The sequence below is a fragment of the Coturnix japonica genome, chromosome 9 (assembly GCF_054131305.1).
Source record: "Coturnix japonica strain WE chromosome 9, WE-NBRP24, whole genome shotgun sequence".
Classification (NCBI taxonomy): Eukaryota; Metazoa; Chordata; class Aves; order Galliformes; family Phasianidae; genus Coturnix; species Coturnix japonica.
In genome coordinates this window covers 8,816,454-8,832,303 of record NC_140671.1, presented here as the reverse complement: position 1 = coordinate 8,832,303, position 15,850 = coordinate 8,816,454, and the positions used below count along the sequence as shown (strand labels likewise).

Genomic DNA, 15,850 nt, shown 5'->3' with positions numbered 1-15,850 from the left:
CTGGAAGTGCAGCAGTTCTCATAGGGTTGGTGCAATATCCACTCACATCACAGATGCTTAATTCTATATCTTCATCACTACTGCTCAGATTGAATTAACAACAGCTCACCTTCCCTTTCCCTAGGCAGAAGAGGGAGGAAAACAACAGCTGCACTCAGGCTCTCAAACCTGCCTTTCCATTGCTGTGGTCTGACATTGCAAGGTTTGCAATGGATGGGGTGACATCTTCAGTTCACTCCCAAATCAGTATCTGAATGGGCTCCTCAAACCCCCATGGGATTGTTGTGCTGTTTCCTTCTCTAACCTGGTGTTGATTTGGGGCAACGTGGATCTGGTTTGCAAACACTTTGAAATCAAATTGGTGCTCAGTTTTCACAGTGATACTGAATGTTCAGAAAGGGTTATAAGAAGTTATGATAAGTCCCTTCTGTTCCTGGTCCATTGCCTGTTTCCCTGCTGCCCCTGAATTGCCTTTGAAATGTAATGTCTGCTTTTGGCAATGCAGATTGTGGGTCTGTAGTCTTCTTTTTGCTCTTATTAAACTACAGCATAGCAGGTATTTCATTTTAAGGCTGTTTCACAGTTTTCTTAGGGTTGTCATGAAATGAATGTCTTACCGTTGCTGATCACTATGAAAAGTCAGTCCATCTCATCTGTCAAAGTAAACGAATATTGTATCTTGTTTTGCCAAGCAGGCTGCTGTATAATGAACGACCTGTGCCATTACAGGCTGGAAGTGCTAAAAATGCAGTATGCACTCAGGAGAGCAGTGTGTTGCTTTAATCCCCGACGGATGCTCCAGTTGCACTGTGGTGAGGTGAGCCTTGCGGTGGTCAGATGTGTAGATGTCAGTGGCAGAAATGAGAACGTCCTGCTGGCTGGAAAAAGCCCAGTTACCCAAGGAGATGAATGCGGTCTTTCCTAACTTCTAAGAGAAAATGGTGTTTTTTTCTGCCTGCTTTTTGTCCAACAGAAGTCTCTGCAAAAACTCAAATCCTTGGTGAACAGAAATGGCTTTGTGGGTATGAAAGTATTTCATCCTCGTCATTACCAGTGTTTGAAGTAAACCATCAAGAGCTGGTTTTAATGGTAGGGGTTTTTAAAGGAGGGTGAACTTTCTGCCAGTAACAGGTTTTCTGGGTTAAACTGTAGCTGGCTGGTAGCTCCTGCTTGGTGCTATTGTCATTACACTACAGATTGTCATTACGCTGAGAAACAGCCTGTGTGTCTGCTGGGGAGAAAAACAACGCAGTATTTAGTGCTTGGTCAGCCATTAGAGACTCAGATAGAAAGGAAGACAGATCAGCAAACCAACTGCTGGTGACATTTTGACATTGTGCTCCTTGAAAAGGTTCAGCAATGGTTTTACAGGGATGAATGCTGATCCAAGAAGTTGTCTCTGTCTTTAAGGGATGCAGAGTGATGTAGCAATGAAAGCCTCGAGTGTTTGCCATTTTTCATGTTAACTGGAGCACTTACAAAGATGAAATCCAAAAGAGCCAGGAATTGTTGTGACCTTTGTGAATAACTGATTCTTCCTCTTTGGGGAACAAAAAAGAAGGGTGGTTTGAGACACCTTTGGGACTCTTTATTCTGCAGAAGCAAACAGAGCCAACACAAAGTGCTTGAGAAGGCCTGGATGTTCACAGTGTGCTGTTCCTAGTTTAGTTCGTCTATTTTGAAGGATCAGGTTATGATACTCTTTCTCAAGTATTCAGGAGACAAAAGGATGAATGCAAGTCTCAAGCACTCAGTCCATGTTTTGTGCAGTTAAAGTATTGCGCTGTTCTGATAACATTCAAGTATTGAAGCATATAAATGGGGGATTGGAAGGGACCTCAAGGATCATCAAGCTCCAGCCCAGGCCATTCTATGATAATTGCAGTATACAACAATGTATTTTGAAGCAGGATAGACATCTAACCAGTGTTCCAAACCCCATATGTCAGGAGGCATTGGGTAGTGTTGGAGACTGAATTCTGACAGTAGTAAATCAGTTAATACGGCTGTACAAACTCGGTATGAACACAAGAGGCAAATGTTGGAAGGGGCAGTAGAAGTTTCATCCATTAAAATGGGATTATTGAAGCCTTTGGTTTAAGAGTGTCCTGAAGTGCATGAGACATGGCAGAAAAGTTTTGCTTGGAGTTTTGGGCCCAGGTTGTGTGCACCATGGTGGTGTTGGTGTATTACTCTTGCTGTGTTGGTTCGGTCTCATTTTGTATCAAGGAGCTTTGCAGTTCAGGAGAGAGAAATGGTAAAGGCAAAACTTGCCAGAGTTACCAGCTCTCCTTCAGTCATTAGTCTTGTTCTTCTCTAACATAATTCAAGGCTGTTGTTGTCTTTCTAATGTTGATATTCTGAGGTCCATAGGGAGCAGCATGGACTTGTGTGTTACAACATCCTCTGCATGTGGCTGCCCTCTGCTACCTGCTGGAGACCTTTGGATCACATTCCTGTCCTGTGCCTTGTTATAATACTCTGTTACGACCCTATTGCATATTTACATCAACTGCAAAGTGTTGCTACTTTAATTAATTAGTGAGCATTTTTACTGCTTTTGTATCCTTTTGTTGCCAAACACCTTGCTGAATCAACCTGGTGCCTCAGATGAAGACTGATGCTGGAGGAGCGCTGTGTGTTGCTCGGCAGGTTGGGTGAGCTGGCTTATCACCCAGCACTGCAGGATGTGATGCCTTTGGTAAGTGCTTGATGACCAAGGATGTGGTCTGTTCCTGTGACTGTGTTTGTTGCTCAGTGGGACTGTGACAGCATGAAGGCACGCAGTCACGATGCTGTTTGCATTAGTGACAGAGGTTTCCATTGCTTAATCAAGTGAGTTGATTAGAGCTGAGATTCTGTTTTCCTACAGGTCTCAGTTTGCAACTCATTTAGGTTAGCCTGTGTGTTCCATCTCCTCACCCCACGTACTTTGCTCACCGTGCTGCCATCCACTCCCATTTCCAATTTCACACCGACATGCTCTTGATGTATTTACAAACGAATTCTTGTGTCAATCCACTACAGAACAACCAAGTACATCCCAATGAGATATTTCTCTACTCCATCTCCTTTTGCTGTGGCAGTCTTGATTGCTAATGAGCAAAAAGGGTGGCAGAAACTCATGTCAATGCTGAAACATCCTGCTTCCTGCATGCTCAGTGCTGTGAGGAGCATCCAGAGCCTGCTGCTGTTTGTCATGGCAGTGCTTTTATACATGCCATATTTTTGATAGGCAAATCTCAAAGGCTTCCACAGGGAGAAGTGAATGAGAACACATGTGCTCGCTCAGCTGGGGGAGCTGAGGCACAGGAGTGCAGTGATGAGCTGAGGATGAAAGCATTCCCCTCCAGCTCCCTCAGCTGAGCTTCCTCAGGGCGTTAGGGGCAGCTACATCAGAACTTCACACCTCTCAGTGTGTCATCTCCAGACTTACCCTCTTTTCTGTCCAGCTGGGTGGGATGAGGCTCAGCCTGGAACAAGTGACCGGATGGTTTCTGTGTAATTAGTCACCACTCATCAGCTGGTCTCTCATAGTTGGCTGTAAGAAGCTGGTTGTCTGTCCTTAGTTAAAATGGCATGAGCTATGAGAAAGGAGCATTTTTACTTTGTAGTGGGTGGGGAAAATGAGAATGGTCTGTTAATGTGATCAGCTGACAGATGGTAACTCACAGGGGATAATTAACTGTTTGCTACTACAGGATGTTGAGAATGTAACAGTGCTGTCAGTGAAGACGTCAATGCAAGAAGAGGATTCAGTGTGTGATGTGGCTCAGAGAGGACCAGAGCATGAGCTGACTGCAAGGTGATGCTGGAAGGAGGATCTCTCCCTCCAGTCTGGAACTAATGAGGTAGAGACAATTAAATCCATCTTGCTGAGGGCCGGCAGCTAAAGGGAAGGAAAGCTGCCTGATGGCTGGAGGCTCTGAGTGCTGGGCAGGTTTTCTGCCTCCAGCCTGAGGACAAGGGGAATATATTAGAAAACAATTACAAGACTTATAAATCTGGTCTGTCAGGAGCATTGAAGTAAGGAGCAAGGTACCCTGACCAACTTTGCTCCTTAGGAGAGAATGAGCTGCAGTGAGTGAGCAGCAGAGTGACATGACTTTGGTGGCCTCTGTCACCAAGGCAGCAAGCATTGCTCCCTGGGTCTGTCCTGCCTGCAGGGCTGTCTGCTATTTTAAGAGTAGAAGACATGGAAACGATGCTGTTTGCAGGCAGCTCTTGTTCTTCCTGCTGCAACGAGCTCTGGGAAGGTGGAGGGGAAGCAACCTCTGTGTCTTCTTGTGCTGCTTTTCTCTCTGTATATCCTCAAACCCCTTGTTTCTAAAGACAGCTGTCTCAGCGGTGAGGGTTAAGCACAAGTGCATGTGGTGCTGGTAGGATAAGGAGGCTGATCAATGAGCTTGAAACCCCTCCTTTCCTCTGGATTTTGAGGACTCCGTGTGCAATTTAAAGGAGGGAAGGAAAGTGTCTGTACTGAAGGTTTGTCAAACTTGTTCCTGGCAGATAAGTTGGTTTTATCGAGCACCTTGACATGTAATTCCACGCAGTGTGTAGATGTTTATATGATGGTTACTCAGAGGAAGAGGTTTCCTGCCCATTCTAAAAATTAAGCTTCATGTAATGGTGCGTTTGCTCAGGAAAATGAACGTGAAGATGCTGTCAAGGTGTCAGGTCTGTCTGGACTGAGGGTCCTGCAGGAGATGAGTGGCGTTAGTGTATTCAGAGGTGTTGTGTTTAAAGTACCAAAGTGCTCAGTCTTTGGGGAGCCACGTTAATTGAACTAAAAGAGATGCAAAACCCAGAAGGGAGATGCTGTTCACACCTGGAAAGGCAGAAATGATTGCAGAGGGAGAGTCAGAATAGGTGATTTCTGCTCTAAAATGATGTCAGAAGGATGTGAGTAATTGGTCTGAAATTACAGCTTTCCACTGGAATTGTTTTATGGAGGTCTGGTTATCCAAGGGCTGCTCCGAAAGTGATGACTCCTATTTTATGATGTCAGCCCACACCATCAGAGGCAGATGTTGGTGGTACAGCAGTAGAGGCTCAGCCTTCCCACCAATATCCCATTATGTTTTGTTGCCGTGTGACAGATGGCAGCAGAGGGGCACTGTGACAAAATGGCACCTGACATGGGAGCGTGGATGAAGCAAAAGTGTGTCATTCTCCATGCAAAGAAAAATGGCACCTATTGGCATTGATTGATGCTCACTGGATGTTTGTAGGGACTGAATAGGGGATGTTAACGCAGTGAAAGTTGAGCTGCTGTGTGGGTGACATTTTCCTAGCAACTCTGCCATCGTAGCAGCTGTGAAGGACCACGTCCAGCTAACACAGCCCCTCTTCTGAAGGCGCAAAGCTTTTACAACAGTGGAATAATAATTCTGTGTGGGGAAATGGAGGCAGGGTGACCGTGGCTGCTGCAGCCCACATCCAGAGCTGCTGTTTGCCTCAGCTTTCAAGGAAGCAAACCCATCTACATCTGTTAAGCACCCTTCCTTCACAGAAATCCCCTGATTTCATAAACCCTGCCTCTGACTTGTATAACGATTGCCTGGAAGGGCACGTTGGTATTGCTCACATTGAAGCTTGGCCTTGTAAGTACAGAAGGCCTGCTGCAGACCTGTTGTTTGTGCCAGGGGTCAGCATAAGCAATGGTTGTAGTTTGCTTTTATCAGAGGGAGCTTTCTGTCCTAGCAATTTGTTTTGGCCTTGGACCCCTTCTCTGCTGCCGTGAGCTTAACGAGATGCTCTGTCATTCTCCAGAGAAGCTTTCAAACTCGCTGGTGAGGGTTTGAATTGGCTTTAAATAAAAGGTGTTCTGTTTCTGAAGTGCTCTGCCCAAGGGCTCCAGAGCACTCTGCGTGCAATTCAAACAGCCAGCAGACAAAGCCGTTCCAGGTGCAGTGCCCGAGCGTGATGATGTGGCAGAGAGCTGCAGGGAAGTGTTTGCAATCGAGTCCCAAAGGAAGAAGGCTTTGTCTGAAAACCCACCATCTGCAGGTGATGGTGAGTGTCAAGGTGGGTCTTGTTGATTCATCGGGGGTGGGTGGTTTGTTCCCTGCTTCAGTGCTGAGCACGAAGGAGGAACAAGCAGTGATGAGATGAGAGCTGGGAGGAAGGAGTTTAAAGCAGGCTTCTGGTTTTTTTCCCCTCTGCTAAGGCATTGTCTCCCTGTATCTAAGCTACTTGAATTTGCAGCTTGCGTGACTTATATCCTGTGAAGAGACTTACAGCCTCGAGAACTTCAATTTGACTTCTCAGTTATGTTTGCAGAGTGAAAGCCGGGTCAGGAAGGCAGGATTTGTAGGATGGGTGAAGGGAGCTGTACAGCTGGGCTGAGGATGTCAGCCTCTCCTACCGAGCCATGCAGCCCTGTGTGGAAGGGCAGCCTACCATGAGTTGTGTCCAAGAACCGGAGGGTGAAGGAGTGTGACCACTCAAGGAGCAGGGCAGAGGATGCAGAGCTGATGAGATGCCCTGAAGCAGCTCTGGAGCCTTAAATACTTTGTGCATCCAAACATGGTGTGTCCGTGGCCTGAAAACCCATCCTCTCCTCCTGTCAACAGGTGACACGGTGGCTTCAAACAGCAGCTCTGTGTGTCTCCTGTAACCATGCTACCTCTAAGCTCCTCCAGCCTGCATCTTCTGGCTTCTCTCCAGTCCCAAACAAGTTAATTCATTTCCCACTTGATAGCAGTTAGAGCAACTCCTTCCAGCACAGGGAGCCCTGCCTGCATGCTCTGCTGAGCAAGGAGAGCTCTTAGAGATGGCTGTGCAGCTCCCTGCTGTGCCTCAGAAAGCTGAATCTATATTTTTAGGGCTTCCATCCCCCTTCTCCCCCCCACTTATTTGAAATAGGAAGAGAGAAGATTATGGCACTTGATGATTTAATCAACATAATCTCCAGATAAAACATGCTTCTGCTATACTTCTGGGAGATGCTCATTTATGCTGGCGTGCTTCTCCTGAGGTAAATTAAATCATTAGTTTTAAGACTGGATTAGCTACGTGCATCTTTAAAAGGCAGTTCAGTAGTTTTAAAAGCTTCTCAGTTTGGTATTTCTTGGAAGTCATCGAACTCTTTCAACACAAGAGTCATGAGAAATGAAATAGAGATGCAGCTGATGCAGGGTGCTCAGCGCTGGCTGCCTCCTGCCCTGCTCTCAAGCCACTCTCCCAGCTCATTGGTACTGTGGGGAGCTTTTGGCCCAGGGCTGGGGGATAGCAATTGCTCCTCCAATCCACCCTGAATCCTGAGCACCTGTTCTCCACTGCTGGAATGAGCTGAGCTGTGTGTGTTGAAGGAAACCTGAGCTGATCACTGCAGTGTGGGGAAATCCAGGATGATGCACTGACCTGTTCTTGGCAGTGCACCTGAGCTGAGCTGTGCTGTCTGTGTAGCCCAATTCCTGGGTGATCAGCTGATCTTTTACTAGCCAGAACAAACAGAAAAGGTGGAGGCCCTCTTAGCAGTTTCTGGGCTTTTATGAGTGTGATAATGAGGTGCTGTGTGCATCCATTTTTCAGCACTTACCTCCCCCATCCCAGGTTCTGCCCATGCATTAATGCTCTCCATCCCCGGAGGACTGTGCTGTCCCTGTCTGTGCATTTATTATGCATCTGGGCATGGGGCTGGGCTGTTACAGACACAGATGGAGGGAGCACAGGGCTGTGCTGACTCCCCGGGGAGCTGATGGATGGCTGAACTTGGGACTGCACAGCTAGGTCAGGCTGCTGGGGCTCTCATTTCTCTAATAGAAGGGTCGTTAAAAGTGGAACAAGGAGGAGCCAGCAGAGAGGTTCCAGAGGTGGATATTGCTTTGCAATGCTCTCAAGCCAGCTGAAGGCACTGGGCTGTGTGCTGGCTGAGAATTGGTACGTAGTGAGGTACCTCTGTGCTGCTCCCTCTGCTTGCCTCGTGCTGTTCTGTTGGTACCAGAAGAGCCAGTGCCTCACTGTGATTCACACAGCTGGGCTCTTAGAACTGTCTATCTTTCTCTGCTTTGCTTCATCTCCCTGGGCCATCTGTGGCACCATGTGCTCTGGCTGGAGGGGTTCTGACTGCTGGTGTGTGTGCTGGTGGCTCTGGGGACACAGTCGGGCAGTCCTAGGGCAGCTCTCTTGTGCAGCACTTACCGCTCTGCTGCTGTCTGGTAGTGCTGTGCAAAAAGAAGCAAGTCCTCCTTGCTGCCCCAAATTGCATTTTTCCTGTTGGAATACACAGAGGGAATTCTTCTGCTTGGATGTTTGGAGGTGAGTGTGCCTTCCATGGAGCAGAGCATGTGCAGGTGGTTTATTGCAAGATGTGAAGGCAGGCGTGTGATGCATTTAAAACAGGGCAGCTTCTGGAGATTTGCAGTTTTTTGAGGAATAAAAGCAGTTGGAAGGTCCCTTCGCTACCCTGTAGAGAGGCCCATTGGTGCACTCCAATTCTTTTCCCCTTGCAGCACCTTCCTGCATCCCCTGGAGCAAAGGGGCTGTGCTTGCATCTGGAGGAGAGCATTTGCAGGCTGGAAAAAGCCCAGCACTGTGTCGGCAGGTAATTGTGCTACTGCAAAAAGAGATGAAAACATCCCCAAATGGTATTTGTTGCTTCTGACTGCAGACATCAAGGATCCGTCGCTGACGGTGCAAAAGGGGAAAATATGATCTCTGGTTTGATCAGGCTTGTTTCACTCCTACAGCTCCGCGGGCTTCAGCCTGACTAGACATGAAGTGCTGTCAGATGCTTCGTCTGCTTCACCTTTTCCTCTATGCAGGTTTTTCACTCGGGGGAGGAGAGGCTTTTAATTATAAAGGAGCCGGAGTGTTTGCAGTCCCTCCATGCACTGATGGAGGCAACAGGGGCAAAGCTGATCTGCAACTTGAACTGTGGCACGGTTTAAAGCAATACCTCCACACTAATGACCCAGAGCTCGTCCCATGGCCAGGGGGAATCGGGCCGGTCTGTGTCTGGGGGCAGGCAGTGACATTCCCCCTTTCTCCACCCATTCTGGTGCCTGACACAGAGCCATCAAACCAAAGGCACGGGATGGTTTGTGAAGGTGTTTGTTTGAAGCTGAGTGGATGGGAATCGGGTTTTGGAGCCATGAGAGGAAGAGCTTTTAGCTGTCTCCTTTCTTCCAAAATAGCAACCACATCACCACGCACCATGGGATGTCAGGGCGAATCTGTTTCACTGACAACAAGATTGTTCTGTCTAGACTGGGAAGCACTGTTTAACTGACTGAGTCTGCACAATAATTTAAAGACAAAATACTTCACAGGCATTAAGTTTCAACTAAAAAAACCAACCAGCTTGACACAGATGATGCCTGATGGATAGATTGCGTGGGGGTGGGATGGAGCCTGGCTTTGTGATGGTAACAACTGACAGATGTCTTCCAGCTGCAGCAGTCAGGGATGGGCACTGTGAGCTTGTGGCCCATCTGGGTGGACCCAATGCAGGTCTTGTGTGCGATCCTTGGGTCTGCCCTGAGTTTTGTTTTGCAGGGTGCTCAGCCCAGCCCTGCCTGCCTCTTGATGCCTCACTACAGCGTGCTGCTGGCTCCGGTGCTGCCACTGAAGGATACAGAAGGGGTTGTGTGGAGGGGATATGAGCCTTGCATTTGCCATCTGTGTGGAGAGGCTGGCAGCCAGGGCTGAGACACAGATACGTGGTGGTGAGATGGCAGCCCAGCTGGCAGGAGGGACTTACTTTCTTCTGGCAGAAAAAAAGAAAGATGAAATATTAATAGTGTGGCTCAAAGGCTGGAATAGATTTTTTTTGTTTTCACTCCTTTTGAGGGGGGTTTTTGCTCAGCGCTGCATTGATGTTACTTAGAGAAGCAGCATCCGCTTGGAGCAGGAGGGATGCCAGCAACCCAGAGGGAGCCCAGCAAGCAGGCTGGAAGGGGAGGCACGACCCTGGGATGGGCTGTGTTCTGAGCTCAGGGCTTGGCTGAGCACTTCAGATGAATCACAGCCCTGAGATGTGTGCTGCAGCCTCATTTGGCTCCGGTTCAATGGCATGAGAATAAAAGATTTTCTTGTCTCTGTCTTTTCAGGTCAGGACTGTGCTCCTCTGCCTGCACAATGCCTTCATGTTGACCACCCTGCTTGGCTGAAGGAGATGCAAAGTGGGAGAAGCAGAGGGTTCAGGCATGATGTCTGTCTGTCAGCTCCCTTCAGAAAGGCCCTGCTGGCTCCTGATTTGCCTGGTGAGTCAAAGCATCTCCAGAAGCTTCTGATGGTTTTTTAAGGTGGAGATCATGTGAAGGTTTTCTCTCAGGGGCAAGCTCTTCTGTTTGCTTCTGCTGATGAATGTGGGGAAGGTTGTCTAGAGGGAGCCTTGCTGTAAGGCAACATGGCACTTACCTTAAAGCAGAGGTGTGCCATGTCCTAAACTCCTTAAAATTTGAGGCCTATTACATATACATACATTTGTGTGTGTGTATATATAGATCTCTCCTATGCAATCACCTGACTTCTTTCTGAGCCTTAGTGCAGCACTTTGGTCACTGGGTAGGCGGCAGAACCAGCATCCCAAATGGGTGCATTGGCAGGGAAGCAGAGGAGAGATCGCAGTGAGGAGGATTCAGGCTCGGTGCGTTTGCCAAGTGAGCTGGAAGGAACCAAGTTTGGGGTGTGCAAATCTCTTCCTTCTGTTTCTTTAACATCTCTGTTCTGCTCTTGCTCTGCTAGCTGGTCTGTGCCAGATTCAGAGGTCCTGAGGAGAAGACACAAGTTCAGCATGGTTGGAAACAGATTGAAGCGCTCCTAACTTAAATACTTTGCAAATGCTGGCTGTGAATGCTGCTTATTTCCTCATCAAGTGTGTGCAGAAATGAAGCATGTCATGGCAGATGGCTACTTGCTCAGGTTCAAGTAGTGGGTGAGCAGTGAAATAGGGTTTGACCTAGACTCTAGCTTCAGCATGGCCTTAGTTCTTGGCTTGTGCCTCATCTGGCAGCATGGGGTAAGGGCAGACAGCAGGAGGGGGCCCCAATGCCCCCCTTGTACAGCCTTGCCTTCTGTGTTCCCCTGCCTGCCGCCCTGCTGCTGTTGCCTTTTGATAGACAGTGTGATTAATTACACTGCTCACGGCCTCTGAAAATTTATTTAGAGTTTTATGCTGGCTGCTGCTTACACAATGGCAAATCTGCCGTGGCTGTGTCCCGAGCAGGTGGCAGCAAATAGGTCGATAAACTGAATTACCCCATTAGAGCTGTCAAGCCGGGCTGCTGTGATGCAGGCAGGTAGAGGGCAGAGCTGCCATGGTGAGGAGAAGCCAGGACAGATCTGTTTTAGAAGAAATGTGTCTGGCTATGCTGGTCTGTAGGAAATCTGTCGCTTCCCCAATAGCATCCGCTGCTTTAATAGATCAATTTTTCCACTGCAGCTTGTCTGTCTTAAACTTTCCTCTCCCTGCCTCCACTGCTATCCTAAAAAGTGGTCTAATAGGACCTTTTAATCTGTGAGAGCTTTGGAAATCTTTTTAAAGAGATTTTTATCACCTTTTCCTTGGGGTGTATGAAGAAGAGAGGCTGGTTGTAAGTGACCTGCCTAGTGGAGAATGGCATGAGGGAAGGGGAGCGTGAGGTGTGTCTTTGTGTGACTATGCCAGCAGGAAGGGATAAACACAGATTGCTTCACACCACTCTGTGGATGTGGGGCTGTGCACTGCCCTTCCCTGCAGCATGGCACTGCATTCGGTGACTTGCTCTAAGCCTGTCCTGGGGTGCTGGTGGGCTGTCAGTGGGACGCTGAGCCTTTGCGGCCAGCAGTATCACCTGGCGGTGCTAAAGCTGCTCTATCTATTGAGATATGAGCTGGGATGTCTGTGCTGCCCTCTCATGTGGTGCTTCCTGAGTCCAATCTGGGAAGGGAGTTCAGGTATCCTGGCTCCTCCTGTTTGCTCTATTACTGCCCTGCTGTTTAGGTTTCAAATAATATATTCAATATATTTCAATATAACTGTCTCACATGCAGAGACAGTTGGTATAAACTGAAGCACGCTGCATTTGTTCTGCAGAATGTTGTAGGTAGCTTATGCTGACTGTCACCTTTCAGTTCAGCCTAAGGAAACATCACTGGTGCCATTATCTCTGCTGCCAGTCCTGCCTGGTAAACCTGCTCCTTCCAGGATGGCTGAGCCACATCCCTCAGCACCTGTGCAGTGCTTGCACTCAGCAGCCACGTTCCAGGTTCTCAATAAGAGGCATTCAGAACTCCCAACACTGCTTAAAAGCCATGGAATGAAGAGATGCCATGCAAGCAGTGTTGGAGCACGTATTATTTTCTATGCTTTGGGGGTATGGGGTTCGAGTTGTCCTCTTTTTGGAGGAGTAGTAATTTTAATTGGGTGCTGTTGATTTGGTCTGTTCCCTGCCCTGGGGCTGGACACCAAGCAATGCAAACATCAGCACTGAAACAGCAACTTGACAGGTCAGGATGTGACTGAATGGCGAGGCTGCATTTCTGATCTGTGTCCCCTTAGGGGAGATCTTCTGGAATCTGGTGCCTTTCGTGAGAGATGGGAGCTGCCTCCCTTCCCCCATTAATGCTGGGCAGCAGCCTGTGGCCGTGGTGCTTTGCTTGGCACGTGGGCGCTTTGCTTCAAATCCTCATCAGGAGCAGCACAGAGCTGGCTGCTGTGGGAGCTGGGAGCTCAGATCAGGCCAGCTGGCTGTGTGCTGCCTCTGTCACACAGTGTTTCTCCTTCCTCCTGCCAAATTCCTAGCACCAGTTTTTCCCCTCCATTTCAGGCACAAATGCTGCGAGGGGACATCTCTGCAGCCACCACACACTCCTGGAGGTGCAGATCACAGTGGGCAGCTTGTGGAGCTGTGACAGACTGCCCCAGCACTCCAAGCTGAACCCATCTCCTCCAGCTCTGCCTCTGTTGCCTGCACGAGCTAATTTCTATCTGGTGGCAATGCTGAGCTGTTCAAAATCACCCAGCCGCTGTAGATACAGCTTTGCCTGTGGCTTCCTTCTGGGAAAGAGCTTGATTTTTACTTAAAGCTTATGGGGGGGAGCTGGCTGATTGCTAACAACTGCAACTGCTGCGTTAGCTCTTGCTAAAGGACAGAAGCAAAGGGATGTGGCTGCTCCTGCTCCTCTGCCACCATCTCCAGGCAGGAGGAGGCTGTGGAGTGGGGGCTGCTCTCTGCCTTCTCCAGGCAGTGGTGGGAGCAGAAAGCAGCATAAGAGCTCCCTTATGAGACTATGAGACTTTGGGGGAGAAAAGGACTTTTATAGAAATAAAGGAGACTTCCTTTTGGGTCAAGTGCTCTGGAAATGAATGGCTTTGAGATAAAAGCCTTTTTACTCAGGTACCGGGGATTCACATTGCCTAAAGGGAAGTCTGCCTTGTGCTGGGGTATTTTTCCCTCTGGAGGCATTGTGATTGCTTTTGAAGATGGGTTTTCAGCGTACAAAGGGAGAAGAAAGCTGAGAGGAAGAAAGCTTTTAAAAGTACCAGCAGTGCCAGTGGTCTGTTTCAATTTGTCAGCACGTCTCTCTTGCTCCTAATGCTACTGTTGGGTGCAGGGATTGTTCCTCCTCTTTCCTTCATGACTTGCTCCTTCCCTCTGGCACCTGGATCAATGGAGTCTGGGTTTCTTTTTTTTCCATTCCAGACCAATCTCTTGCATCCTGGGCTGCTCTGCAGACAGGTGCAGTGCTGTGTTGGGTGAGGATTGTCCCTGATGCCCTCAGCCTGCTGTGTTGGAGCTGTACCCAGGGCAGGGGAACACTTGGGAGAAGCACCTGTCTGATAGAAGGTATGAGATGGACTCTTTTCCCATCAGTTATATGTCTTACCCCGTGGCCTCTGGGTCCACAAGGCTGTTCTGGCTTTGCTAAGACTTCTGGAAGCATCACGTTATCCTCCTGCTAGTTTCTCCTGCCTTGCCCTGAAGGGATGAGATGTCTGCAGGACTCTCCTCTGCTTCTGCTTAGCGTGAAGTGTTGTAAAACCCAAGCATTGATTTCTCAATCAAAGGTGTCTGTTTGCTCCTTGGTCTGTGGCTTTAATGCCTGCAAATACATCTTTGGCTCCCTAACGGTTTGCTTTAAGGTTTTGAAATTGGCTGTTGTGCTTCAGAGATTGGGGAAGAGAACGGGTTCAATCAAGCCAATATTGTTTGTGGTGGCTCTCAGTGGGGGTTGAACCAGGCAGAAACCTGGGTCATGGTGCCTGTCATGTCTCAGGGGGGAACTTTGGCTGTGTCTGGCCATGGTGAGGGGCTCCATTGCTCTGCTGGCTCCTGGAAAGCTGTGGGTCCTATTGTCCTCATGGTGAACCTGGGTCAGTGGGTCTGTGGTCTGAAGGTTGAAGTTGCAGCCAGACCTATGAACAGACACTAGAAAAACCTGAAGACATTAAAATGAACAAAACTCCACCAGATTTCCATCCACACTCCTCTTTTTTGTAGGAGTTGTGTGTGTTCCTTGTATTCAGAGCTCTGTAGCTTTGCAGAGTGCAGTGTAGATGATGCAAGCCTTGATGAAATGGAGCTGCTTCTGTGGAGGATTACAACAGCTAAAGGTAGAAAGGATTCCTGCCTCCTGTGGTTGCTCTCCTGCAGAAATAACTGGTGTAAGCTGAGCTGGGTGACTTTGTTTTCCTCTGTGTGCCACATCACCTGGGCTCCAACTGCTGCCACTCAGTTTTCCTACTGCTTAAAGGAGTGATGTGGAAAACCCTTCCCAAAGACCAGAGATGGAGATGCTCACCTGGATGGGAGGATGCTAGCAGTAGGAGCAGAGTCGAGCAAAGGAGGAGGGATGTTGAAATGCAGGTGACTCTTAGCACTGATTGCATGCAGCAGGGCTGTCTAGGGGGAGGCTGAAGGAAGCGTATCAAGGATGTCTCAGCTATTCGAGTGAGAAATCAAATTAAAGCTTGTATCAAATAGTAGAGCTGTTCTGTGCTAGGAGTTATGTCAAACTCGTTAAAGGTTTCTACACACCAGTCCCCCCCAGGAGTTAGCAAAGAGGAAAAACAACGCTTTGTGTCAGGGAGCTGTGCTTTCCTACATACCTGGATGTGTTAATGATGTGGGTAGAGGAAGGGAAGATTATTGATTTAACCCTCAAGATGCACGTGTGTGGAGCTGGGACTCCACAGCAGTGCTGTTTGTGTGCTGCTGTCAGTGTCTGTCCATGTGTCTGTGCTGTGTGGTGGAGGGTGAGGGCCAGGGACAGGCTGGAGGCATGGAAGGTGCTCTTGTTCCCAGTCTCCTGCTCACAGGCTGGGACGTGGAGTCACTCGGGTACCCAGCATGTCTGAGAGCAACATGGAGGAGATGGAAATACCACCATCATGAAGCAGTGTGTGTATACAGACTTGCTTCTTGTTGGGCGTGAGTCCATGCTTGTTCCAGGCAAGGAAAAGCTCTGGACAACGCATCGCTCCCTCCATGGGGACAGATTGTCTGGGGGCTGGATGGAGCACAGGCTTGGCAGGAGGGAGCCTAGAGCTGGGATGAGCTGCCAGTGCAGTGGCAGAAGGGTCTGTTGGGAATGTGTGATCTGCAGCATGATGCAGGACTTCAGCTGCAGGGTGAGCTCCTGGAGTGGCACAGCCCCTGCAAAATCCCAGGGGATCAGCTTGTAGCTGCTGCTCACCGGGGTAGTGATGCACTGTGCAGAGCTGGCAGCTGTCTGGAGGTGAGGAATGCTGAGCTTCATCCACTGCAAATGCTGAATGCCAAAGCCATCTCTGGCTGATGTGCTGAGGCCCAGGCTCTGCTAAACGCTATCTGATTTTTTTTCTTTATCATCCCTGATGCGTGTTGTGCTTTGACTTAGATGCGCTCAAGTGTGGGTTTGATATTTAAAAGCCATTTACAAC

The 15,850-nt window shown here is 48.7% G+C and overlaps 1 protein-coding gene across 8 annotated transcripts in view; it reads left to right on the top strand.

The window, feature by feature from the left end:
- Positions 1-560: 560 nt before the first annotated feature.
- LOC146759674 (uncharacterized) overlaps positions 561-15,850 on the top strand; it is a 37,042-nt gene continuing 21,752 nt past the window's right edge. For 5 of the 8 annotated variants that reach the window (XM_085556199.1, XM_085556197.1, XM_085556202.1 and 2 more), the window contains exons 1-3: positions 561-812; positions 10,056-10,208; positions 13,632-13,775. In XM_085556199.1, the coding sequence (XP_085412325.1) occupies positions 605-812; positions 10,056-10,208; positions 13,632-13,775 (505 nt within the window). In that variant the 5' untranslated portion in view covers positions 561-604. Of the gene's footprint in view, positions 813-10,055; positions 10,209-10,259; positions 10,883-13,631; positions 13,776-15,850 lie in introns of those variants that run through there. The other 3 variants (XM_085556203.1, XM_085556204.1, XM_085556205.1) reach the window with 3 other exon arrangements.